The sequence below is a fragment of the Colius striatus genome, chromosome 3 (genome assembly GCF_028858725.1).
Source record: "Colius striatus isolate bColStr4 chromosome 3, bColStr4.1.hap1, whole genome shotgun sequence".
NCBI classification, from domain to species: Eukaryota; Metazoa; Chordata; class Aves; order Coliiformes; family Coliidae; genus Colius; species Colius striatus.
The window spans coordinates 55168128-55195058 of record NC_084761.1 but is presented as its reverse complement, the minus strand read 5'-3'; the positions used below and the strand labels follow the sequence as shown (position 1 = coordinate 55195058).

Below are 26931 nucleotides of genomic sequence, written 5' to 3'. Positions count from 1 at the left end.
TCTCAGAAAGGATGTTCCTGGTTTCCTGTGCAGCCCGGAGTAGCTGGGCAGACACCCGAGGGCACGTAGGGCCGGCAGGAAGCCACCAAGCTGAGGACAGGATAAGGCAAAAAAAGGCTAGCAAAGGAAAGAGCTGAGCCAACACACCACCTTCCCCAACCAAAGAGGAGGGAATAACATGCATTCAAGGGCTAAAATCTCCTCACTCTGAAACTAGGATAATTATCTGGTAAAATATGACAGGTATAAGGAGCATACAGGAACAGGTATATGCTGCCATATAAGAAGCATGAACTAAGCATGAGAGGCAAGAGCAAGCAGCCACACAGGAGAAGCAGCGGTGAATGATTTGCTTTGCAAAGTCAATACAAGACAGAAGCAAAGTATTGTTCTTGGCAAATACAAGCTGGCACACAATCTATTAACATTCAGTATCCCCTTCCTCTCCAGCCACACTACAGAGCTAGTCACTTTATGAACTTATTTCCTAAAATAAAATTAATAGCATTTAAAGATTTTACTAATTGGCACCTGAAATATTTTTGAGATTTGGGTGGGGTAAACACAAAGGATTACTCATTTTATAAGTACTCCTTATCCTAAAAGAAGTTCTTTCATGTGCAATATTTTACAAACAAATTTAGTTACAGCATTAATTTTTAAAAGGAAATATTCTCAGCTCAATGCTGAAAGCATCTGAAGATTCAGCTTCATGATTTATTGAAAAAAATCTTTAAAGTCCATGAACATATTTTCATTGCAAACAGCTGCTCTTAAAGCTACAGAACTAAAATTTAGTAGGATGCAAAACATGACAATATCATTAGGTCAGATTTCAACAGTAAAGATCTAATTAGTAATATAATTTTTAAAAACAAAATATTTTATCAATTGCAAGATAAGATGGCAATCTTTCTAAATCATTGTTTTACAGCTCACTATAATTAACAGAAGTCCACCCTACTAAACAGAAAAACAATGTTATATACAGAAAAGAAGAATGAGAAGAACAATGATATTGAGCTTTGCCCAAGACCTATTAAGCTTGAAGTAAAAAAATAACATGTAAATGAATTGGTAGTTTACTGTTTTTCGGAGAGAATTAAATGGCAAACAATTGGGAGAGAACATGTGATCCAACCTCTCAGTTTCAAAATGTATTTCTGATTCAATCCTCAAATTGACCCTAGAAAATTCAATTAACAGCCATTTTATTTTTTGTGAGGGGTTTTTTGGCAGTACTTTAACAACATTGCTACCTTACATTCCTTTATGAGTGAAACTGAGGCCAGAAATTAATATGAGAAAACATTGTCAAAACAATTAAGTATTCATTAAGTTAAAGAATTAATGAACCTTATCAGTTTCCACAAGTGAACTTATAAATACATTTTCTTAATAAATGTTTCTTCAAGTATGTGTATTAACAGAAAAATGTGGGGTTTTATACCACAATACATGTTTATATTTCTCAATGTTGATATGGACACAGATTATTTTAACAATTAGTTTGACATTGTACAATTACACAGTTCTCAATACAACTGTGTCAAGACATCTTTAAATGAAGGTATTTATTGTATATTAACTGAAGGAACCAGATAATATTTTTTAAGAACAGATTTTTCTTTTTAATTAAAGAACATTTTAAAAGTAAATGTTCTCCATGCAAATATTTCAAAGAAACATAACTCTCTTTAAACACCAAGCATCCTCTGAATTCCACAAAACTGAATGTAGGCTAATGACTACATAAAGAAGTACTTCTCTGAAGTTTCTTCACAGTTGCTTGTTTGGGTTTTCTTATTTCCCAGAAATTCAGTGATTCTTTTCACAGTTAAAAAGTTTTGCTTTTTTTTTTTGCAAAATCTTACTTATAACTTATCTAGAAAGTAACTTTATGACTATAACTACATGATACCTACAAATGTGTCTCTAGAGGTACTTGTTATTTCTACATTAAAGTAAAAAATCTTTGGAATGAAGGCATGAAAAAAAATCTACACAAGACTTGAAAAACAAAGCTGATTTTACATCATCTTCACTCTCACCATGTAAACCTAATAATAATCCTCTCTTCAAATGAAATTCTGACAAACACACTTGACAGGCATATGCTATGCTTAAAGTGTCTACTTACTTTGACATCTTTCTACAAAAATAAACCTTTGCATTACTGCAATTACTGTCTAAATTGAACTGGGACCTTTTTATAGCCTATGTTCTCCACAGAAAAACGTACAAGCTTATTCATCTGAAGTAGACTACATGCTACACCTATGCTTATAACTGGGCTTGTATGTATTGGAATAGATGATGCTTTTCCCCTTGTTTAAATGGCTACAGGTGCATTTTTAAAAGGATCCACAAAAAACATTATTCCTCTTCTAGTAAACAATACTTCATGTAGCAGTGGTCCCGTGAATTTTTAATGACTGTTGTAATAGAACAATATTTTAACTAGATTTTCTTCCTTTTTTCAGAATAATAAATCTCTATAATTTCCTATCAATACAAACTTTCCTCTGATATTGTAAGAACTGTAAACATCAAGTGAAGGATGTAGACTTCCTTATTTTATTTCAGATTTTTCCTCGATTTATATTTAAGGAAACACAACTATCCCCCAAGTGCTCTAGGAACCCTCTGAATCAGTTTCACAGTAAGCCACTCAAGCTGCTCCAAATGAAGAGCAGGGAGCTTTATGACAAGAAGCCCTCTCAGAAGTATCACAACTTAAAAGAATTCCACCAATTCTATCTCCTTATCTTTCCAAGGACAGTCAGGAGAAAGCACCATCGAGAGGCTGGCACCAGGACTCTACACAGTGGAGAAACTGGATTATGCTCCTCGAGTCAGGCCAGCATATGCTGCTCACTACATATCTCTTTCTCCTTGCCACTGAATATGCTCTAGATTTTGAAGCCAATCTAAGAACTGTAAAATACAGCATCAAGAAGAACATACCTTTACATTACAAATTTATAAATCTATAGTTTTGAATTTCTGACCTGTAAACATCACAGCTGCTGTTATACATATGGCGAATAGAGAGACAGAAAGATGAGGTGAGGTGCTGGAGTCAGGAACAGAACCTCTTTACCTCCTAAGTCCCACCATGGACATTTGCTGGAGAGGCCACACTAGCTCTCTATGCTGAAGTTCAGAAAATTTTCCCCCAAAGTCACAGATTATAAACAAAACTCATGAAGCACAACACTGAAATGTTGCAAAACACTAAATCTCTACATTGTTGACTTGGATCCTGATAAGCTATGGCAACACACACCATGTGGCTGTGCTGCAGCTTACTTACTGAGTTTTCAAATGTCTGGTCTAGTACACTGCGATAAAACCCTGAAATTATTACAATTCAAACAAAAATTAGGTTTTCAAAGTCTATTCAGTGCTTCTTCAGACAAAAGCTTACAGTACGCAACAGCATGGAGTTCAGCTATTAACAGCAAAACTGTCTGCAATTGCACCGCCCATCAGCATCCAATCCAGTCTTACCTGGTAGATATCAGAAAGGCTGCTGCTTCCTGAATCACTAGTGATGCTACATCCTGAGTGACTAGATGAAACGTGGGTCACCTGTGGGTGGAGACTGTCAGTAAGGTGCAGCTTTGTGAAATCTGCAGGAAGCTATAGGTGGAGCAGAAAAAGCATCATTACAATTTGAGGTAGATATACAGCAAAATGAATTAAAACCATTTATGTCACACTTTACTCTCTGGCAGTACTTGTGTTCAGAAAACCACTGGGGCTTGAGAATGCAGCATAAAAGTTTCAGTTTTGCTTTTTTTTTTTTTTTAAATTCATGCAGAGGTCAGCAAAATAACTGCCAAATTGCTGCAAATAGATTTCTAAAAAAAACATACACCTGAGGACACACACCAGTGAAGCAATAAACCTTATGCCAAAACTCTCCAGTATCTTGCTATGGGGTTTGAATATAATTAAAGCATATATGAATACTATCCTAATTTCAATATCAACGGTTTCCTGTGGAATGGGAATTAACAGTGAGTAAAGTCACATACTTAAAAAAAATCAACACAAAACAAACAAATCCAAAAAACAAAGCAAGTCCTGCTATGAATTTGGCCAACCCTTTTGCTTCTGACCTTGACACACACAGTAAAGACAAGTAAAATCTAAGCCACTGAGTTGTTATACTTTGAGCCAAATAATACGATGAAAAATAAGACATATGGGAAGACTGACACAACTGCAAAGAGCTCCAGTACTGAAATGAGTTTGCTCACACATGATGCTGAAGAACAAATCAAGACAACACATTTGATCATTTAACAGTTGTCCTCCAAATTTGTGACGTATATTTTTACTACTGTTTCATGCACACAGCTCCCATGAAAACCTTCAAAAACTGTAAAAATTGCCAGACTGCAGAAAGTTAACTCTGATAAAGGAAAATATTTGCTGTATGAAGAAATACTTAAACAGTATTTCAGGGGCAAATTACTTCTCTCCCCAATAAGCTTGCATCCTACCACTACTTAAAGTATGTTAATGTATCATTTTTGGTATGAAATAAATCTTTCAATCATTTAAAAAAAAAAAAAAACCAAAAAAACCCAAAAAAAACCCAAGCCTTTGTTAATTTATTTGTCTATTTCAACTCAGATAAGGTAGATAGTCTTTACAGAAGTGTGTTTGTATCAAGAATGTCATATGCAGTGCATCCATCCATGTCGGTTAAGAATGTTACCTTGGTATTATTACTGTTCTCTCTGGATGGAAATGAAGAAAAGAGATCATTCGGCACTAAGACATAATAAGCAGATTGGGAAAAAAGGTTATGAAAAAAGATACCTGCAAGTCACAAGGGAGTGTGCTTGAGAAAATTCTTAGCTCAATATAGCTAAAGATACTGAATGATTTTACTGCTGTTTGCCTGGTTTAAGTCTGTTTATAGAACGTGCCCTGAAATAACCTTGGCTTTAGGATTTGTGGTGAAAAGCACAAACAACTGGAAATCTTAGTCCAGATTTTGACTGACTGGAAATTTTGACTGACTGGAATTTCCTATTCATCTGGAAAGGATTTCTTCCTTATGGCAGCATGATTGCACCAGTGGCAGCAAAAATCAGCACATTTTAATCTTTCTTAATATTTTGATTTAATTAAAGTAGAAGAAAAAAACTATTTTACTGTGAGGGTGATGGAGCAGTGGCACAGGCTGCCCAGAGGGGTTCTGGAGTCTTCTTCCTTGGAGATCAAGACCCACCTGGACATGTTTCTATGAGACCTGATCTAGGTGAACCTGCTTCTGCAGGGAGGTTGGACTAGATCATCTCTAAAGGTCCCTTCCAACCCTACCATTCTATGACTCTATGAATATTTTATCTGAAAGAGGGGCTAAAAACAGGAGCCAGACAATAATGCTAAAAAAATCTTCAGTAAGCCCAGAGCTGGAGTTGATCTTCATATATCAATCAACAAAGGAAGGTCATTTAAGCAAAGCAATACTCTAATGCATACAGCCGTGGATGCCTCCAGAAAAATCCAGTTATGCTCACCACTGTTGATATATCACAGGGGAAAATACAGCATTAAGGAGGGCATTAGTTATAGCATCTATTGTCTCTGCTACTTTCTTCATCAATTTCTAAGTTTGAATGATCACAAAACTTTGTATATACTGATATTCAGGCCACTGTATTCACTTTTTATCATAATTTTAGATAGTCTATCAATAAATATACATTCCACTGGTAGAATACCTACCAAAGCAAAGCTTCCCCACTGTGTCAATGACTACTCCTAAAAGTACAATGTCTTAGAATTAAAGCAGTCCAGGTTTATCTTGAAGGAGAAATCCTACCTATTACTTTAAGATACATGCACAAATCATTTAAGATTCACACATGTAATGATAACAAATATAATTCATGTTGAGAGTTTTACATTTTATAAAGTAATAACTATTTCAATCCCAAATAAATATTAACTCCATAGGGAAGGGCATGGCAACACAGTCTTGCACCCAGCCAAAAACATTCAATTTTTCAGTGCCCTACAAATATCTCCACAGCATTAACAACTGCATTTATTTTTTTATCAATGCAATAACAATTCTTCAGAGTTTTATATCAAAGTAAATCCAGTTAGTATGTTAAAAAATGAAATCAAGCTGTGTTTAATATAATGACTGCACTTAGTAGTTTAAACAAACAGCAAGGATTTATGCTTTGTATACAGGCAATAAATAGGAAGAGGCAAGGGATCCCACAGTAACTGATGAAACATACTGCAAACAAAAGCAAGCCTCATGGGTTTTTTTTGGCTGTAGACAATCAGCTGAACGTTTGGTGATTACTGGTTTGAGAATAACTCCTCAAGTCAAAGCCATGCTGCATGAACTGCACTTGCCAAGTGGTGACAGCAGAAGACCAGAAGCGGGTATTTTACTTAGGGCAACCTAACTAGTCACTTTGATCCTAATCAAACAGGACCATTCACAAGCACAAAGCACATGCTCACATCTTTGCAGAATACCACATCTCTGTGCTACATGCCCAAAAGCGGCATCCACTCCTACTGCCCTACCCCCAAATAAGTTAAGGTAATAAGTTAAGATGAGAAGCTATGCGATTAAAATAATAAATAAATAAATATGCTGAAACATTTAAATTATGAGCAAAATTAAAAGATAAGTACGTGTGAGAAATACATGCATTTCTATCTTAGTTACATACTGCTACCTAAAACATTTAATGTACAGAGTTGTACACAATGAGGAAAAGTAAGGCACCGATGACAATGCAAAACCACATATGCTTGAATTTTCTACACAAGGGCCACACCTGGCACACCTGACACACAATTTTGGTAAATGGCTTTGGTAGAAAAATCAAGAATAAAATGAAACGTTCAACAACCTCAATAGTGGCAGCAACCAGCACAGAATTGTCTGGCTTAAATCATTGGGTAGACATGTAATTCCTTTCTTGCAGAGGACCATGATTAGAAAACTACTTCACGAAACTGTGCCAGTGAAAAATGTCTAGGAACAACAATTCTGCTTTTGGGAAACATAATGCAGTTAACATCACTGTAAGGTATATTCAATATGCTACTGAATATCATAATATTCATTATGATTTTTTTTAGCGTTCAGTGCTTGTATTCAGTTATTGTTCCATTCACTAATTTAGCATTGACCTTAGTATCCCAGTAAAAATAAACATATTCCTGTAATGTTTTAAAGCCTATGCAGCCTAGATATCTAACACATACCTCTTCCTCTAGATCATGCAGGGATATGAGAAAGTCTAAGGACATGCCCTTTGTCTCAATAGCATCTGCTATAACAAACTAAAGACACCACAAACGGCATCAGAACCAAAGACATATTTTCATCTTGTTTTCCATTTTCATTAAAAGATGGCAAGTTTTTAGGGGTCATTCAAAGTAATAAGGAACAGAAGCAATTTGCGTACTTTACATAACGAGCACTTATTTTTCTGGGAGAACACGAAACTATGGCTTTGCTGAAGCCAGCAACTACAATATTTCTTAACTGTTACTGAAGAGTTACTTAACTTGTAACTGTAATTTCTTAACTGTTACTGAACTTGGAGTCTCAATATAAAAATGAACTAGCAGACAGTGTAAAAACATGGCAGTGTAATTTAGAGAAATAAATGCATGAGTTCTCCTTAAGTAAATATAGTTTCATTACACTACAATAAACAATCAATAGTCATTAAAGGGTCAGATAACTGTCCTTATAGTGTGACAGAATTGTAGAGGTTGGAAACATCTATTTTCAGAACAGACTTCTTAGATGTAAAATGTTATGGCTACATATGCACAGAAGTAATTAAGTATGACATATCACAGTAAAAAGTTTTTAATAGGAAACATGAACCAAAAAAGTAGTTAACACCAAAGCCCTAATCTTAAACTGACAGAGGATAAAATACTATTTTATAAATATACATATGACTCAATAAGTGTGCACGCATGCACACATTTTAACAGTTTATATGCACGTGAAGAGGAAAAACAGCACTTCTGAGAGCTTTGTGCTTTTACTTCTTGAAAACCATAAAATGATTTAAAACAATTCTGTGAAACTATCTTAAGAACAAAGAGGTATCTCCACTTTATGCTGCACAATAACTTAAAAGCAGCATTTTATTACTTCCACCCTCAAAGTGAGTCACCATTTTATGCATGCAAAGTGAACAATTACTTTGCTCTGAATATGTTCCTCCTATTTTAAGAACGTCATGATTTTCTCCTACCCTAGAGCGTGCCTTTCTGTACTGCAAAAGACAATGAATATACATGCTACTTATGGGTTTGTGCTGGGCTCTTAGTCTCTTGGCCAAATGCTTGAGCTCCACTTCATTCTATGCAACTTCTATTCAAAAAATCATTGGACTCATCCTACTAAAACAGTATTTAACAACAAAAAAAAAACAACTATTCAGAATATTTTCAAGACAAAAACATTAAATTCTTCAGGTCTATCATAAAAAGGTATGAGTGAAAACATGAGTGAAATAATACAAAAACCCTTTCTTCATTAAAATGGCATTCCTCAGGGGTTTTTTTTGTTGTTTGGTTTGGGCTTATTTTTTATAAATGCAGTTTAAAATGAAAACAAGAAGTGTAAATGCACCAAAGGCAAAAATATAGACACAAATATAATTCCAAAATACAAAAAAAAATGCTGGTTGGAGAGCTCCAATGTATCATTTATTGTAGAGTAAATATATCAGTAAGCATTTCGTAAAAAAGGTCTTCTACTGAAGGCTGTTCAGCACTTTATGACAGATTTATAAAGCCTGCAAGGTGACTGAAGTACATGTGCGAAGATAGAATTTAGGAGAGCAAAGGTGTAATATTCCGTTATACAATTCCCAACAAATAATCCTATAGGTAATTAGGTGCCACTGAGATACACAGGACAACGCAAAATACCTCTTTTATTTTTATAATTTATTTCCACTTCCTAAAATCCAAGAAACACAAGCAAATACTGATTCTTCAGCCTCTGAACACATGCATCACAGCACTTATTCTACAGTATCTCTTTGCTAATAAAATAATAAAAGCCACTCGTACAAAAAAAAAGAAAAAAGTTTATTTCTTTTATAGATGACCAGTCCCATAAATCTAAACAAATAAATTGCAATGAAAGTATTTTGGTATTCTCTATCCTTTCACAAAGACCAACAGCAGGAAAGTGCTATGCCTCAGTCTTTCCCATTTTTTTCCCCCACCAAGATGGAAATTTTGAAATGTTTTGAAGAGTTTAGATGACCAATATAGTACCCTTCAGTACCCCACCAATTTGGTAATGTTTTATTTCAGTATTTTGTGTAAATGTTCTTTTTTACATTAAATTCCTGTAAGTCTGTTGTATGCATTTTAGGGATATATCTAGATTTATTATATTTAATGACTGAAGGAAGAAATACTTCTAATAATGGTGGATACTCATCAATATGGTATTTCAATATAATTCTTAAACTAACCAATAGAGGCAGAGAAAAAATTTTTATTGTTCAATGATTTCAAACACAGCAGTCAATGTAAGTAATTACGAATAATAAAGTTATTTCTACCAATTCTGTCTACAGGCACAATGCAGGCTGACATGTTCATTGCAGAGTTATATTTAAAATAAAGTTTACACTATATACATTTGAAATGAAAGCAAAATTCTCATGGAAGCAGGATTTCCTTGTACTTAAAGGTGGGATAGTAAACATGAAGTTTCTATGCATTTTCTGTGAAAACTTCAGCAAGAGTTAAATAAAAACCTTCTGACTCATGTATGACAACAGTATCTTATGTATTTTGAATCTCCACACTTTCCTCAAATGGACGGCTTTATGTGAAACTGCGGTTCAAGTGTTCTTCATCTGGAGTACCACATAAGACACAGTCCACGTTCTGAAAATATGGCATTTGGGTACTCTTGCTGTTAAAGTAATTGTTTACATACAGAGTAAAGATAAAGCAAAAAGATGGGCATTACAAGGATCTTTCCTGGCAAACTTTTCATATTCTCCTGCATTTATAGTTTGCTATAGGTATCTCCCCGGAAAGCTATTCAAAGGTTTAAGCTAATGCAACATGATCTGCTGGTCTCAGAGAGAGAGCAAGACAGAGCTAGTACACAGGAACTTCGTTTTGTTTTCCTGACAAGACATAGTGACTGTCACTTACTATACATTTCACAGCTCTCAGCTGCTAATCCTCTGAGCATTTAATGCATTGAACATAATGATTCTTTGTTTGAAGGATTATTGACTTCTGCAGAGGGACAGAGGTGGTGAAATATAAAGTGGGTATCTGGGGAATGGAGAAAAACTCTCGGGGACAACTTTTTTCAAAAGAAAAGTATGAAATGCATCACTGGCACACACTCTTTCTCACCACTCTCTGTTGTAAGACTAGATCTGTTAGTATTTGTCTATTCTTTTGACAGCATTTGTGACTCAGATTCAATGCAGCACTTGATATTCAAAAGGTCCTTCTTTAGGAAATATGATATTGACAACATTCATTCTGCAAACACAAATATCAGTTTATTAGCATCAGCTCAAATTATGTAAATTTTTTTTAAAAGGTGAAAAAATGTATCCTACACATATTTAGAGTGACTATGAAGTGAGAATATGAAATTTTAAAAAGCAGAAGATATTTGAACTAAATCCTAGTAAATCGAACTAAATAATAATGAACTAAAGAATACTAAATTTTTCAAAGTTCTTCTCAGGGTTTTGAAATTCTAAACTCAAACCATTATAACATGCTTAAAATGAATAGTAATAAATCTGCATGATCAATGCATTTTTATCTAGAATCTGATCGAGAAGTCAGTCTCATTCAGAAAACACCTGGTAAAATTCAAACTTATTCATTGGGCAACAGAGGATAGTACTTTTAGATGCAGGTGGTTTTTAAAGTCACAGCAGTTCTGCTCCAGGGATCAAAAAAAACAAGACTGTTCTACCACCATTTTGACTGTGGACATACATTTAAGTACAAACAATTTTCTTACAACCTCAACCATGTGGAGAAACCTGGTGTCTCCTCTCCCAACATAAGTCATTTTACCTCACCAACCCTTAATAAAAAAGTGATACTATATGCATGGGATAAGCTGATTTTACAGAGAACACAGTTTTTGCTCATCTCTTTTACACAAGAGGAGATCTGTGTCTCTGTATCTTCCACTGAATTGCTGAATTATTTTTTTTCCATCTATCTGCTAAAATTTTTCACAAACAATGTAGTGGAAGCGAAACCTTGCAGAATTAGACATGAAGGCTTTACAGCTCTTCTTCCTCTATTTTCACTAACAGTACATAGTATTTTATATTGATTGGTTTGGTTTGTAAACGTCTGCAATTCAGATCAGATCCTATCCCTGAACAGTAGTCAGTTCAAAGTATGAAATGCAAAATTTCCAGCATGCTATACTATATCTGCATGTTTACAAGGACATACCACATCACTCTGGCCAGTAACCCACTGCTTCACCAGGCAGCTATATTTAAAGCTCTAACAGAAGTCTGCATAGCCCAGGCCCACACATGAATGAACGGCTTCCTCAAAACACTGAACAAAACTGGGAAGAGAATTCATGTCATGGAAACATACATGATGAAAATTGACAACTAGGGATAGGCATTCAACGGCAACTGCAGCTTAGGCTGAAGGAAAAAAACGTTCTGAGGCATTTCAATTGACTTTTGAAATCTCTAGGGTAGAAGCATAAAAAACTGAGCTCAACTGATGAACTTCAGTGAAAGCTCCCCATAACTTAATAGGAGTAGGTATGGAGAACAAACAACTAGTAAAGTCTGGCTTTGCAGATATCTCTTGGGGATAACTGATTTTCATACAAACATAATGCATGTTCCAGCTGATGTTTTTCCCACAGCTAGATACTTCTAAGTACTTCCTCTTTGTGGCTGTTATGGCGTTTAATATGTTGAGAACTACTACTGAGATGGAAAGTAAAAGGCCTACTCTCATAATTTTGGAAATCTATAAGGTTAAATTTTAAACTCTTTTGCCTGTTACAAGTAACTGTGGGAGAGGAAGGAACAAAGAATCTGGTCACAAGTTTGGCTTCCACAAGAAATCAGACGAAAGATTTATGCCTAAGGATGTAAAAGAAAAAAAGTTCAAGAGAATTTTTTGTGGGTATATATTTACAGGAAACATTATTTCAAACCTTTTCCAGTAAAATGTTTCAAATCCTGCAGGACATTTAAAGTATGTGAGGCGATGTTTATGTATGCCTCATATAGAGTTTCAGCGTATTTGCTGATCAGAAGGTGACTGAACTGTTAACATGATGCAGCAGACAGAGAGGCCAATGAAATCACAGCATGCACCATCCAGAAATACAGTAGTTCTGGGCTCTTTTCCATGGTCCCAGGAGGTTATGTAGAAATGTAGCACACTCTCCCAGCTGCATGTTTTTAATACACAATGACTTAAAGCCATACACATACACAGATTCAGAGAACTATCAGGATTCTTAGAAGAAGAAAAAATACTATTTGAGAAAGTGCAAGAGCAGCATGGCTTATTCAGGTGAAGTTGAGAGTGTATGATCACTATGTAGAAATAGAAAGGAAGGAAAACAAATATTTCCAATAAAAGGCAATGCAGGTGCAAAGGTTAATGAAATGAAAGAAAGTTCCTATCTAATGAACCACAGAGATTTTCAAAACCAGGCTCAACAGGATCTGTGGTAGAAAAGGCTTTCAAACTGAAGCTAGATACAGTTACAAACGTACTGTGCAACAGTGTCTAATGGTGGCGACTAAGAAAATCCATTTCAGATCAATGTCATTCCTTCAAGCAGAACAATCTGAGGCCAGTCTGTTTTTTTATATACTTCCTTAGAAGTAGGAGGAAAAAGGTTATATAGTCTACTGGCATAATAAAATATTTCAGTGGTGTCTATTTAGGAAGAGATTTTAAATCAGAGATGGCCAAGCTACAGAATGAAATAACCAGCACAGAAATAAAGTGGAAATAGTAGAACCAATAACTGAAGCCCATTCTACAAATACAACCAGTTTAAGTTGATCTTTATTTCTCCAATCTACCAGAAGATAAGCTATAGAGACCTAGGATGTATGCATTTACATGACCTACTGCATTAGGTCACCTTGCAATGACCAGAAAATTTGAGAGCCAAATGTAAACAACTGATGTATGACAGTACTAGAATGGTCTTTGCTACAACAAATACCCTATGATGCAAGCAAATACCCTATGATGCAAGCGATTAAGAATGTTACTTTCTCTCATAAAAATGGTAGACATTTTAGTCACTTATTATATTAAACACATTACCTCTGCATGCTAAACTGAACAAAGCCACAGCTGGAACACTGAATCTCCAATCAAAAAACAAAAGTAAACCAAACATATCACTAACTCAGGAATTCCTAAATTTACTTTTCCCTAGTTACCAGAAAGAATAATAAGGTACAATACTAATGGAAGTGGCAGGTGTAGAAGCAACATTTAACTATCTAAACAGTCTCTTCCTTCAACAGGAAAAATAACAAGATTCTGTATACTACTGCTGACATGCACACTTTATGAAACTATGCTTTCATAACTATTTATTTTGGAATACCTTCTGTATTCAGGGACAAATATTTCAAATTCTTTGCTCTGCAGTACAAGAAATCTCTCATCTTTTCACAAAATTGGGGAGGGGGGGAAGGCAACTAAAAATCTCTTCTTTTGGAAATGAGCAAGTCTGAGTCAGACAGAAATCCCTGGAGTCAAACAACAGAAAACATTTACAGAAGTCATATGCCAACAGGCAAGAAGAGGTACATATAGGCTCCTACAGTTAACAACAGAAACTATGTCTTCATTTTCATTTGTGTTGGGGTTTTTTTTACTCCTACAGCTGTGAACAGCTTCACTTTTAAAGTAGTAAATATGAGCCTTCTCTGTTGCCTTAAAAAATTCAGTGGACTACCACTTCCAGATGAGGAATTAATTATTTAACTAGGACACTTTACAAAGGCTCCAAAAACCATAAATTCATGCATTTTCTTTTTCCTCGTAGTTCCTTAAAAGTGAGGACAACAAAAAATAGCTCCTTCTACATTATTTATGGATATTTCAAACATAAGCCCCCTATAGTCAGCTGCTTCTTCAAATGCCAAAAATCTAGACAAAAAATTCACTGGTGATGTGGGTCAAAACTGAAAAAGGCAAGCACACCAGGGAGACACAGCCAAGTCTGACATCTGGCTCTTTCCTGAGAAATCCAGAAGAGTAAAGAGCTACTGTCTGCCAAGGATTTGGAAGATCTTTTTTCCTAGCTTGTTATCAGGAATACATTTAAGACTTAGAGGTCAATTTTACCCTGACGGGTGAAGCAGCAGAGGCAGAGTGTGTACAATGCAAGTTTCGAAGCACCTTTAGCTGCTTATGCATAAGAATAAAAAACAAATCAAGAGCATAAAAAGAATGTAGTTGGGTTAAAATAAGAACAGGGTTGATGGTTCCACAAACCTGTGACATAGCTAAGAAATCATTTCCACAATTCAGTTTAGATTTATCAAATTCAAGAATGATTTTTTTCCAATTGCAACCAAACATATCCAGGTCTGAAGTACAATGTCCTTCATCACCCCATTTTCAAGACATCAATCCCACTACAAATATTAAATTTGTGGTCCATTTCTGCTGCCATATTCTCTTTTTCAGGCATTAACATTCCCTTTCAAATCATCTCAGTTAGACCTTCCTGACGCTTATATAAGTTCTACAGCACTCATTAGGTTGGCATGCACACAGCAGCAGATAGGCATTTAGGAAACAATGCTATGGATAGAGTTTTAACACCACAACCCAGCTCCCATTCTTTTGGCTCTGCAGGAATAACAGTAGCATAGATCAGTAAAGGCCTATTTTTAACTATAAAGCAAGGCAATATGACTAAATACACAAAGGGAGCAGACCTACAAAATAGAACGATGTAATTTTTACAAAATCATTGTTCAGAGGAGGAAAAAAAAAGAGCTTTAATCCATTTTTCTTACTTGCAAAATCACAGTTTGGAGTCAGGCTATAAACTAATAAATCCTGCCCCATGATTATGTCCAAATCACCAGCATACAGCACTCATGCTTGTAAGAAAGCAAGCTGAAAGGTTGCTATTCGATGAGACAATATTCACAGACTGAGTGAAAGAAATCATAGGCTGCGGAACTTTGACCACTGGGTTATTATCTGGGTTTACAGTGTGGTTCCTGGCTGTCCATATACCTTGAAGATCAGGTAACTGCAGTTACCAAGGGCATGCATTACTGCTGCCAAACATCAGCTTTGGCCACAAGCCAACACAAGTTACCTACAGATAGAAAGTTATAAGTGCTACATGAAGGTACATTTTTACCATTGTCATAGCATTTGTCAACTTATCAGATAGGAAATGCAGCTGTAATGTAATAATTTGCACTTCTGGAGTGTGCTTTTTTCTACTTTGAAAAACAATTGGCTCTTGATTCACGTCTGAAAAAGAAGGCTGGTGTTTTCATATTCCCTGTCCAAAGAAGTGTCATCTCCATTACAAGCTGCAAACACCATGGAGGTATGCTTATATTTCAGTGTAGAGTCACAACCACTTTCAAGGCAAACTTTTCATGTTTTGTCAAGTGGTTCAGAGATTTCTGTTGTCATTTCCAGTAGTAATGAAACTGGAACTCAGAAGACATGCAAGGAAAAAAAAAAAAACAGAAATTGGAAAGCCCCTCTAAAGTAAAGGTGCAGAGCTCAGACTCCCACATCCACTACCCACCACAGGGATCATAAAGCACAGGACTTACTGAAATTTGTAGCAGATCAAATTATTTTATGTCTTTTTTAAGGTGTTCCAGACAGGCTTTGGTAAGAATGGCATATTACAGGAGATACAACTTGAGTGACTATAGCACAGAATTCAGGGAGAGCTAGAAAACTGGACAGTCCAAGCTGTGAGATTTAGCAGGCAACTCCCCATTTAGGAAAATCTTATTTCACTTTTCATGAACAGGCAACTAAGCATGCTGGGATTTCATGCTCCAACATTTGCAATGGAGACCATGGATCACAAAAAGACCAATGCCTTTATTTTTAGCTTCTTGACCAGCTTATGGATTATGCCAAGTAGAGAATACCAAGTTAATTAAATACAGTGAGGTTAGTTCATGGTAGCAAGTTTCACATTTGGAGTGAGAGTGACCTGAAAAGACAGATGAAGCCAAAGGCTGGACCCACATTCTCACATATTACCGTACTGTACTAGTCTAATAACTAAGTCCAGCATCCCAACTGTAAGTTATAAACAACACCTACACAAAACTTCACCTTATCTTCCAGTCATTTCACCAAATGCAATTGTTGTGATACTTCATCCTTTCCAAGAAAAAACAAACAAACCAACCAACCAGGCAATACCTCATCTTTAGCCCTGTATCTGTATTAGGCTGTATTAAGGAGTAAGTAGCAGGACTGTTTGGGTCAGATGCTACTTAACATAAGGCTATTTACCTTCAACATCACCCAAATAAAAGCTTTGCAATCTGTTGTCCTTTATCTGACCTTCTAGTATTCCCATACAGACACTTGTTTAGGAAGGAATGAAAATATTCACAAACTCCATCTCCTATGCATAGGATGAGCTTTCACAAGCAACACACTCAGTGGAGACCCCTTTCAGTACAGTTTATTCTTCCTGTGGTTCTTAGCTGAATCGCCACCATCTCAAAATGAATGCAAAAAAAGGCTTTGGCCAAGCTGACAAAATTACAACCACCATCAACCATCTATTACTGGGATACCCTATGAGTGCCAATACCATTTCTGTAACATTGATCTGTTAAGCACAGAGAGGTTAGAAACCTAAAAAACCTGCAGGGGTCATCCCATGCTTCTCTTGCACTTCAGCTACCAAACTCTTAAATACAATATGGAAAATGAAGTGTGGCAGGTACAAGGTTCTTCGGCCAAGGGTAAATCTTGAGATATTAAAACTTCATTTTTCGCAAACCCTTAACTATAGTTATCGTTTAGGGTCTTCACAATAAACAGTACTTCTCATCTATTGGTAATAAAGAACAGTGGAAACACTACTTCAATATTACCCATATCTGCATGAATTCCTTACTATCAATTCTTTTTTTTCCCTATTCTTAAATTTAGAGAATGCTATCAAGAGTGCATCAATGATAGTAAGTGAAAAGCATTAATAATCTAGTTATACATCTGCTGCTGCAGATAAGATATTGAGAATAAAAATCAGACTTAAAAAAAAATTACTGAGATGCCAAAAATCTTGTATTTCAGTCAAAAAAAAAAAAAAATCACACTGCTTTTTTTAATGAAGGGTTACCAAAATTAGTTCAGCTTTCCAAACATCAAGGATGCTATTAAGGCCTAATTTATAGAAATGTAAAGCCTTGAATACACCAAGGAATAAGAAAAACACTTGGAGACAGTTGAAGAAAATCAAACTTTAAGCAAGCTTAAAAAAAATTATACTGAAGAGTTTCCAGAATCAATGTCATTCATTATCCCCAGAGCACTGATGGTCCAAACACAGTTTAAGTATTTATCCAATAATAGTTTAGAAATCAGAAATCATGGTTCCTGTGCTTGTTTGTATTGTTAAATCACATGCAGCTATCTTCTGATATTTCATTGATTTTCACAGAATCATAGAATGATAGGGTTGGAAGAGACCTTTAGAGTTCATCTAGTCCAACCACCCTGCAGAAGCAGGTTCACCTAGATCAGTTTACATAGGAACATGTCCAGGTGGATCTTGAAGACCTCCAGGGAAGGAGACTCCACAACCCCTCTGGGCAGCCTGTGCCACTGCTCCATCACCCTCAGAGTGAAATAGTTTTTCTTATATTTAAGTGGAACTTTTTGTGTTCCAGCTTTGTCCCATTACCCTTTGCCCTGTTGCTATCTACTATAGAAAAAAGGCATGTCCCAACCTCCTGACATTCACCCTTTAGATGTTTATAAATGTCAATAAGATCTCCCCTCAATCTCCTCTTCTCCACACTAAACAGCCCCACTTCCTGCAGCCTTTCCTCATATCAAAGATGTTCCAGTCCCCTGATCGTCTTGGTGGCCCTGCACTGCACTCTCTCCAGAAGTTCTCTGTCCCTCTTGAGCTGAGGAGCCCAGAACTGGACACAGGACTCCAGATGAAGCCTCAACAGGCCAGAGTAGAGTGGGAGAAGAACCTCCCTTGACCTGCTGGCTACACTTTTCTTGATGCATCCTAGATTTTGCAGACAATCTGTAAAGCTAACAAGTACAGAAGTATTTTGCAGATGAGCTTCAGGTCATCTCAGCATCAGATATGGAATATGGGGCACTTCCCCTCACTTTTGCATACTGGGGTAGGAACAAAAACAATTACAACTACCAAAACGTGCAACACAATTGAAAGCAGCTGCGAATCCTCTTGCAAGCCATGTATTTTTTTGCATACCACAATTTGAGATTCCTTGACTTAGGTCGTTAAAAATGAGATTTCAAAAAATCTAATTTACTTCACCTTGCTGGAACGTATTTACTAAGGTTTACATCACTTGGAAATTGTTCAAGAATAAGCGTCAAGTACTACTGTTTAAAACTCTGCAGTCAGTATTTTGCAACAAAGCACAAACATTGTGCAGGTCACAAAAATCAACTTAAGTCACCAGATTTATTTAGCTGACTATGCTCGTTTCCAACAACAGACTTCAATATAAACTACATGCATACTGCTAATTCCCTGATATTTTTAACCTACACTACTTTGCACAGTGCAGTCCATTATCTCCTACTTTTTAGAGCGTATATTATTCCTGTGTCTTTATTAACTTGTAAAATAAGAAGCAAATCAACAGACCTTAAAGGATTTAGGATATTTTGTTTCTTTTGACATTTGGATTTTTGTTTGTTTGGAGTTTTTTTAGATGCTGAATATCAGTAGGTCTCAATTTCAGAGGGATTTTCAGCATACCTGAAGATCAGGCAGGAGTGCCTACAACTCAGTAATGATAAATACCATTAGTCTGTTGGTTTCAAAACAGCCTTTTGGAAGAACATGACTTTACTTTTCAGGTCCACACCCATATTGCAAATACCAATGACACCCTTCAGCATACATTATCATAACTTTTCAAGCACTCCAACATCACCACTGGATTTGGCCACCTTAGAACGCAAAGCAAAACCAGTAATACTTAGTACATCAGTCTCTTTATTCTGATTGCGAGGTGTGAACGTTTCCTGTCCCATAAACTTGCTAAACAAATGTCCTACTGTGAGACCTTCTACACTGACTATCCACACTGACCTGAAAAAATCTTGGCTACAAAATTTTGAGAATGTGGAGAAAGCAGTTTTGTGCACATACGCACAATGTACGTATAGATGGTGGAAATTTTGGGATATAGCTTTCCAGCTCCCCTTCCTTCCAATATGTTGTGCAATCCCCAGGCCTTCAAACAGTAACAGAAAGATGGCAGAACATCTCCTATGTGCCAAGAACGCTTTCATTGCTATATCTACAGGTCACTAATGTATTCACTGTCATTCCTATGAAATGACCCAAATTATGCCATTTATAAGCTTTTGAGAAAATATGCTGCTAAATATTGTCCTGGAGAACAGGAACTTGGCCAGACTCTACCACAGATCTCTGGTAGGATGTCAGGCAAAGTCATTTAAAAATCAGTCTTTGAGATGATCATTAGGCTAGGGGTGCCTGAATGGGGCCAATTCAAATAAGAAAATCCATACTATGAACATTTAATTAAGCCTAGCTATGTTGAGGAATAAGCATCATAACTTCTCAGAGTTCTGTCCTTTTTGCCCAAAATTTTCTTCAGCAGAGCTACCTGAAAAATTAAGATAACGTCCCCAGCTCACTTTAATGAATCACACGAACATTGTCGTTACAAACACCTTAAAAAGCCACTGAAGAAAAAAAACCACAAAATCGTGCTCTCATTTTCTGAATAGGACTTGAATTGTACCCCACAGAAACAATCTATCCTTTTCGGCAATTAAGTTAGCCCAAAGTAACCAACCGCTGCTCATTAAACCAGTTACCCATCTTGAGATGAATCCTGTGGAAGATACATGTTCATGCAATTAAGGACTGCACCATAATTCATCATTAAGAGAGGAAACTCTTAGTAATCACATGAAAAATCCACTCTTATTGGTCAGGGAGGATATTTTTTACAAAATATACTAATTAAAAGGAAATGAGTAAGTCGGAAGCAGACAAATCAGAAGTCTGGTTTCAGTAAGTGATAAAAATAAAGATGTCTAACAGAAAGTATCTGTGTCAAGTCCCAGTGTGATGCAATTCATTAAGATGAACAAAACCACAATCATCAGCAGCTACAGTAGCTAATCGATTATTAAGTAGTTGGAAATCTTTTTCGTATCTCTTTTTCCAGAGATATAAACAAAAATATCCAGGTCTAATGCCACTTCAGATTGTTCAGCTTACTAAGCATAGCCATCTGATCACAACATCACACGTATCTTTCCCATGTCTTATTAGTACTGCATGATGCTCACACACAGGATAAATAACTATCCAAGGTCACATTTATTGTTTGGCTTATAAAATAATACTGAAGACCTCTTCTGGTAACAGAAAAGGTTTCTTGAAAGCACACCAATTAGCACCCTTAATACACATCAAACTACAGTAATCATATTTCAACAATTACCACTCAAGACTTTTCCTCAAAATACCACTCATTTCATTCCCATTCCTGGGAGAAGACATTGCTAGCACGTGGCCACAAATCTTTGTGAACTAAAATATGGTAAGAACAAGCCAAACCTTTGACTTACTGCTTTCAATATTTTTCAGTAATTCAAGACAGGTCAAGCACATCAAAAGACTGTAGTACCTACATGATCAGTGAAGGAGAGTTACTGGGCTGGCAAGTGAAACATATCCTTTATTAGCAGACTTTATTTCAGCAATATCCAAAGTAAAAATGTAAGATACCTTCTTCCAGATTGTGCATAAAGTCACTCCAACGTACCCTGGAATTTCTGAGTTGTTAATCACTACACAGTGACTAAAGAACTATACATCTCAAGTCACAATTTTTAAAACCATTACATCTGTCCATATTTTTCCTTTTTTAAATTTCTTTTAATGATCTTGAGGAAAGTTCCTACAGAAAACCCATATAAGGGAAAAGGAAAACTAAGAAAGATAACACTTTAGAAGGTCTGAGCCTACCATGGGAACTTCTATGCACCAGACATTCATGTGATTTTTTTTTCACATAATGAAGTAGGTTTAAGATGCAATATGTGAAGCTTTTCAAGCAATCACGTTTTCAACATCCACAAAGCAATGTTTTTTGAAACATCATTCATTCTCCTAATATTTAAGATTAAGAAATTATAACAAAAGCACTACAAAGCTAGTTGAGAGGACTCGGCAAGGACATAGACAAGTAGAATGAACCTATTTAAATACATGAAGTCCGGTTAAGATGTAAGAACTAAGTAGAACTACTTTTGCAATAATCCAGCTTACATGTCTTTGCCTTCTTTCACCCAGAATACATTTTCACCTCCTCTTGGGAAGATGGCAACAGTTGTGTATCAAGGAACATCACCCATTGATCAACATCACCTTCAGATATGTTTGTAGCACTGCTTCAGTCTCTTCCAAGGTATGAAATATGAGGCATGTAGGACTATTACACTTGATTGCTGCTGCTGATTTTATTTCTTATATTAAGTAATCTGGGAAATGCAGCACAATTTTTCATTATCTCTCCACCTTCATCACAATGAACTTCACGGTCAGTTTGCATACCATTTTCACAGAACAGGAGATTTAAACCATATCCCTCCTTCCCTAACTAAATAAGTGTGAAAACAAAATTTAACAGCATTAACTAAAATTAATGCAGAGAATTTTGTGAAAGCTTGCACAGGAGATTTTTGTTTTTTAATTCAGTTCCATATTGTCCCAGTAAAGCAAGCTGTGAAACTCTAGCCAAGGATGTCACAAGAGTAATTAAGGCTCTCTCTTTATAATAAAGATCAAGTTAGACGACAATAAAATATTTAGGATTTTGGAGAGATATTAAAATAACTCACCACCAAAAATTATTAATTCAGTAAGTTTTCTTTTCAAGCAAAGCAAGAGAAAGACTATATCTTGAAACTTCAAGCTTGACTTCCCTCCCTACCAAGAATACACATCTTTTGGTCCCACTTCCCAAGCAAAATAATCCCTACCTGTTGCACTGTCAAAGGAGTGTTTTTCACTGAGCTACGTTGTGTGATAACAGTTTCATTTGAAGCTTGTACAAAAACTCTAAATTGTGACTTTTGTTCATGTAAAATCTGAAATTGCATGACAGCCCTATGTCAGAGTTTTTCTCTTACATATGTGAATAGTTCTTAAGGTAAACAAACTTTCTTGTAAGGCAATACCTCGACCTTTTCCCTTTTACTATTCCTACATTTTGGTCCAGAAAGTGAAACTTATCTCTGTGATTTCATTAACTAAAATATGCCAGAGATTGTAATGTGAAGTCTCTAAAATATCAGGTTATTTTTTTTTCCTTTAGATATATAGATATAAAATTATTTTCTATTAGTTAGACTTCGCTACTACCAGAATCATTCTAGAACTTCTCAGTATTCTTTGGAGAGTAGTAAGAACACAAAAAACAATATATATGCAACTTTGTCATTCTATTTGTATTTGCAAATTCAAGGTATCATATTCTATTTCATCTTCTCTGGTACTTTCATCAGTAGGAAAAGAAATCTAATTTTTTTTTAATTAAGTTTTAAATATTTCATGAACATCAAACGATTTGGTAACATAAACCCCTTTATACTTATAATGTAATTAAGGAACAAAACAGACTAAAAACCCTGTGAAATATCTGCTACAAGCATAGAAAAATCCACAAGACACATCCTGAAACATTCCTTGATTAGTTTCTGCATTTCTACACCATGAAAACTGAATTCTTGAAGAAAATGTCCCTTCTTTAAAAAGTTCCTACTACCACATCTTCCATAGCTGTCTATGCTGACATTCCCATGCACCTTCTAACACACATGGTATACACAGAACATATATATATACAAAAATACATTTTCAAGGAACGAACTGTAAGACTGGAAATTATATTGAACCATACAAAATTTAGCATGAACATTTAAATATGTTAACTGAGTGATAAGTTTATACTTCTAGAATCTTTTTATCATGTAAAACCTAAATTTCTAATTCCTAACACCTGAGGCCTTGTTAAATAATGTTTGCTCTTTTGCTTATGAATGCATTTTTCCTAAACAATCGACACAGGCAACCTATGGGATTAAAGCATGACAAAGGTGTAGCTGACTCATGGGATCAATTAGAAAGCATCAGTACTTACGCCTTTTGTTCATTCCTTGTTTTACTAACAGTTTCTGCATTTTCAGCATAAGTGTATCACAGATGTTAAACGCCATGCTACAAGGCAATAGCACACTAGTACTCTAAACTACACAGAATAGATTTATTCTTATCACCACCTACAACTATATCACTTGTTATAAAGCTTATTTCTTTAAAGTTTTAATAAATGCATAACAATTTTAACTAAATGGTCATAGCTTCTTGCCCAATGAAAGTGTGTCAGCATCTTTACAGTAAATTTTAAACATTTGAAAAGAACCTACAGAGTTGCCTTTTCTAAGCTAAAAACAATCTTAAATACAGCCACTGACTCTTAATGCCACCTCAGGTATAACAGCTCTCCCTTGAAACCCCCTATTAAATTCAAAAGCAGGAAAGCCCGTGAGCAGGACGGCAAGCAGTTTCAATCTCCATGCAGTTTGCCCATGACAGGTTATTGATAGAACAAACAGAATTTGCAATACTTACTGAATGTTTCTCCTGCTGGCCCATAACTCCATGGTTAGCTGGGATTGCAAGTGGTTTCATAATGAAGAAACATAAGCTGAACTGAATTTACACATCATGCATCAATTTCTTATGGATGGCAAGTCACTCTCTACAGCATTAAATTAAAAAGAGGAGGAGGGGAAGAAACCAAGCTGGAGCTAAAAGTGTCACTACTGGTAAGCTCAAAATCCTCCTCGCACTTGTAGTGCAGACCAGCAATCCAAACGACAGCGTTAGTCTCCATGTTTGTAACACTGAAAGTCTAAGCATGTCAGAACATACAGAGCCTGATGAAACCCTACATATCCAGCATTCATCCAAGGGAACAAAAACATTCCCTGAGCCTGAGGAATGGGAAGAAAAGAAAAAGGAAGAAAAAAGCTAAAATGGCTGACTGCACAGAGACTCCCTCAAAAGGGCTTAATACAGTATTATATTAGTCAGGGTGCAGGAACCAGCCTCTAGCATTCAGCCAAGCATTGTTAATACTCCTGTTTCATTTGCAATCACCCACACTCATGCAGCCTCCCCCCCTCCACCACTACCCTCCACTCCCCCAAAATCAGGGCAGAGCACAAGAATAGGGACCTCCTCCCCTGGCTGCTAATGATGCTGACAGAGTAGTGACCAGTGATCTGTGTTCCCCTCAGCTAACCAAGTTTGCACAATTAATCTCAGCAGCATGACATTGATGGACATTTAATTTTATGATGCCTGCTCCTCACAATCAAGACAAGCACATCTACCACCCAAAGAGTCAGCAACAGAAATACAACACAGTTAAACACACACACACAAACCCAGAGAATCGTGAGTCTGAATGCAATACGCCAATATAATTACGTTATTGTGCTTACTTTGGAAGACCATGGCTGCAGGCAGTTGGCATAGCAACGCACAAGGAAAGCCATTTCCTGGGTAGAAAGAATGCTTCCTTTTCTAAATAAAAAATTCCTCTTAGGATACAAACGGCATTGCTGCTTCCTGCAGAAAGCAAAGACACTGTAGTCTGTCTCTTAACCTGCACACAGGCACACACTCAATGCAGTTCGAGTGATGTAAGTGGATTTCTCCCTCTCTCTCTCTCTCTCTTTCCTCTCCCTCCCTCTCCCTTTATCCACCAAAATATTCTAATCAAATGGAAGGCATTCTTTGAGGTTCCTCGGATACTTAACCATTTCACTCATTAAGATAGAGATGAACAATGCAGATAAAACAGCATGCTCTTGCCTGTACCTGGTATCAGCCTCTGAAGACCAAGGCAGCCCCAGAGGAGAAGGATTCGTTTGCTGCTGGCTCCTAAGAATATCACTGAAGTCAGGGTGGGAATAAGGACTCACGTTTACCTCACAAAATCCTGAACTGAACATGACTTTTCATAAAGATGAGGATAAAGCAGAGGGTTTGACATCACCTGTCTTTATCCCCCACCCAAATGAGTGCTGCTGCAGAGCTGTAAACACTGTTATCAAGTTTATAAACAGGGCACTTCATGGACAGCTTTGCTGCTACACAGGCCACAGATACCCAGAGGCTGTGGCAGGTAAACATCTAGAAATCTTTACATGTCATTTAAAGTATTTCTGAATGCAGCTCCTGATTCTCCTTGCACACCAAATACACAAATTCTGCTAAAAACAAAAGGGAGTGCAAAATCTGGATGAGACTAATATACATATGGCTTTTATAATTCTCCTCTCTGACTGTAATTATATCTTAAACTCATAAATTTTCCCAGTCACTCCCATTTACACTATACCACTTCTTACATTACACTAGCAATACCATACTGCAGAGGAGCAGAAATACAACAGGGAACATGCTCAAGCACTAAACTAATTGTCAGCCTTACACAAGGTACATCGTAAGTGCCAAAAATTCACACCACTTGACACAGGAGAGACCAAGTCAGGGCAAACAGGAACATGCCACTCATATTAAACTTCAACTTTGTTTCAGTTGTCTAAAACATTTACCCCACATTCTTCAAAATCAGAGAGACCTTCTGAGCTTAAAGTAACTTCAAAGCCTTTTTTGTTTGGTTAGTTGTTTGGGTTTTTTTTTTAGTTTTTAAAAAGAACAATTGGAAAAAAAAATACTTAACAGTTGTCACACAGGTATAAACACACAGGAAAAACATTAATACTACAGAATGCCATTTCATACAATCTGTAGCTGCCTTCCATCAAAATAACACATTCACTAGTAATGACTTTGGTTTGTTCTGGTGATTTCTTCTGGTACTGTCAAGGACTGCTAGTAAATGAGGCTACAAAAAATTAGTGGAAATGAATTCTACACTAAAGCAAGAAAATATCCTGAAATATCTAGTCTAATTTTTGCAGTTATATTAAGGACATCAGTTCATACACAGCACATTTTAAATTGAATATCTTTATATTTATGAAAGTGTAATGACGCTTGTGCCCTTGGTCTTCCAGTATATGCTGAAAGGTAAGTTATTCCTTAAATGACTGAATTACAGAAATTAGTTTAGAAATTTTAAAACTCTTTGAAACGCGCCACTGCATGTAACAGATGATTTTTAAATGTTACATTATGCTTAACATTAGTAGAACAGTCTAATGTTGAGTGCAATCAATTTTCTGATCAAGTGTTGAAACGGAAATAGTGGAAGTTATTAATTCTAGGAAGCTTAGACAAACTCACTCTAGCACAAAATTTTAAAATATTACTTGTTGACAAAGCAATTAAAATCCTCTCAAGTCTGTTTCTGTGGCCTTGTGGTTATCATCACAAGCAGAATTTGAGTAAGGTGTTTTAAGTTCACATCAGGAAAGAAACTGAAGTTCTGCCAAGACAGAAACATCTCCATAGCACAGGAAAGGAGTACATCACTTTCTGAACTCCATTACATACATTACTAACAATACTCATCTCACTCTGCATCAGCAAATTTCCAATTTTTTTTCCCATTTCCA

The 26931-nt window shown here is 36.1% G+C and overlaps 1 protein-coding gene across 4 annotated transcripts in view; it reads right to left on the bottom strand.

Moving 5' to 3' along the window:
- Positions 1-26931, bottom strand: part of RAPGEF2 (Rap guanine nucleotide exchange factor 2) — a 184465-nt gene that overhangs the window by 46675 nt on the left and 110859 nt on the right. For all 4 annotated transcript variants that reach the window (XM_061991977.1, XM_061991975.1, XM_061991978.1 and 1 more), the window contains one exon: positions 3514-3645. In XM_061991977.1, the coding sequence (XP_061847961.1) occupies positions 3514-3645 (132 nt within the window). The remainder of the gene's footprint in view (positions 1-3513; positions 3646-26931) is intronic.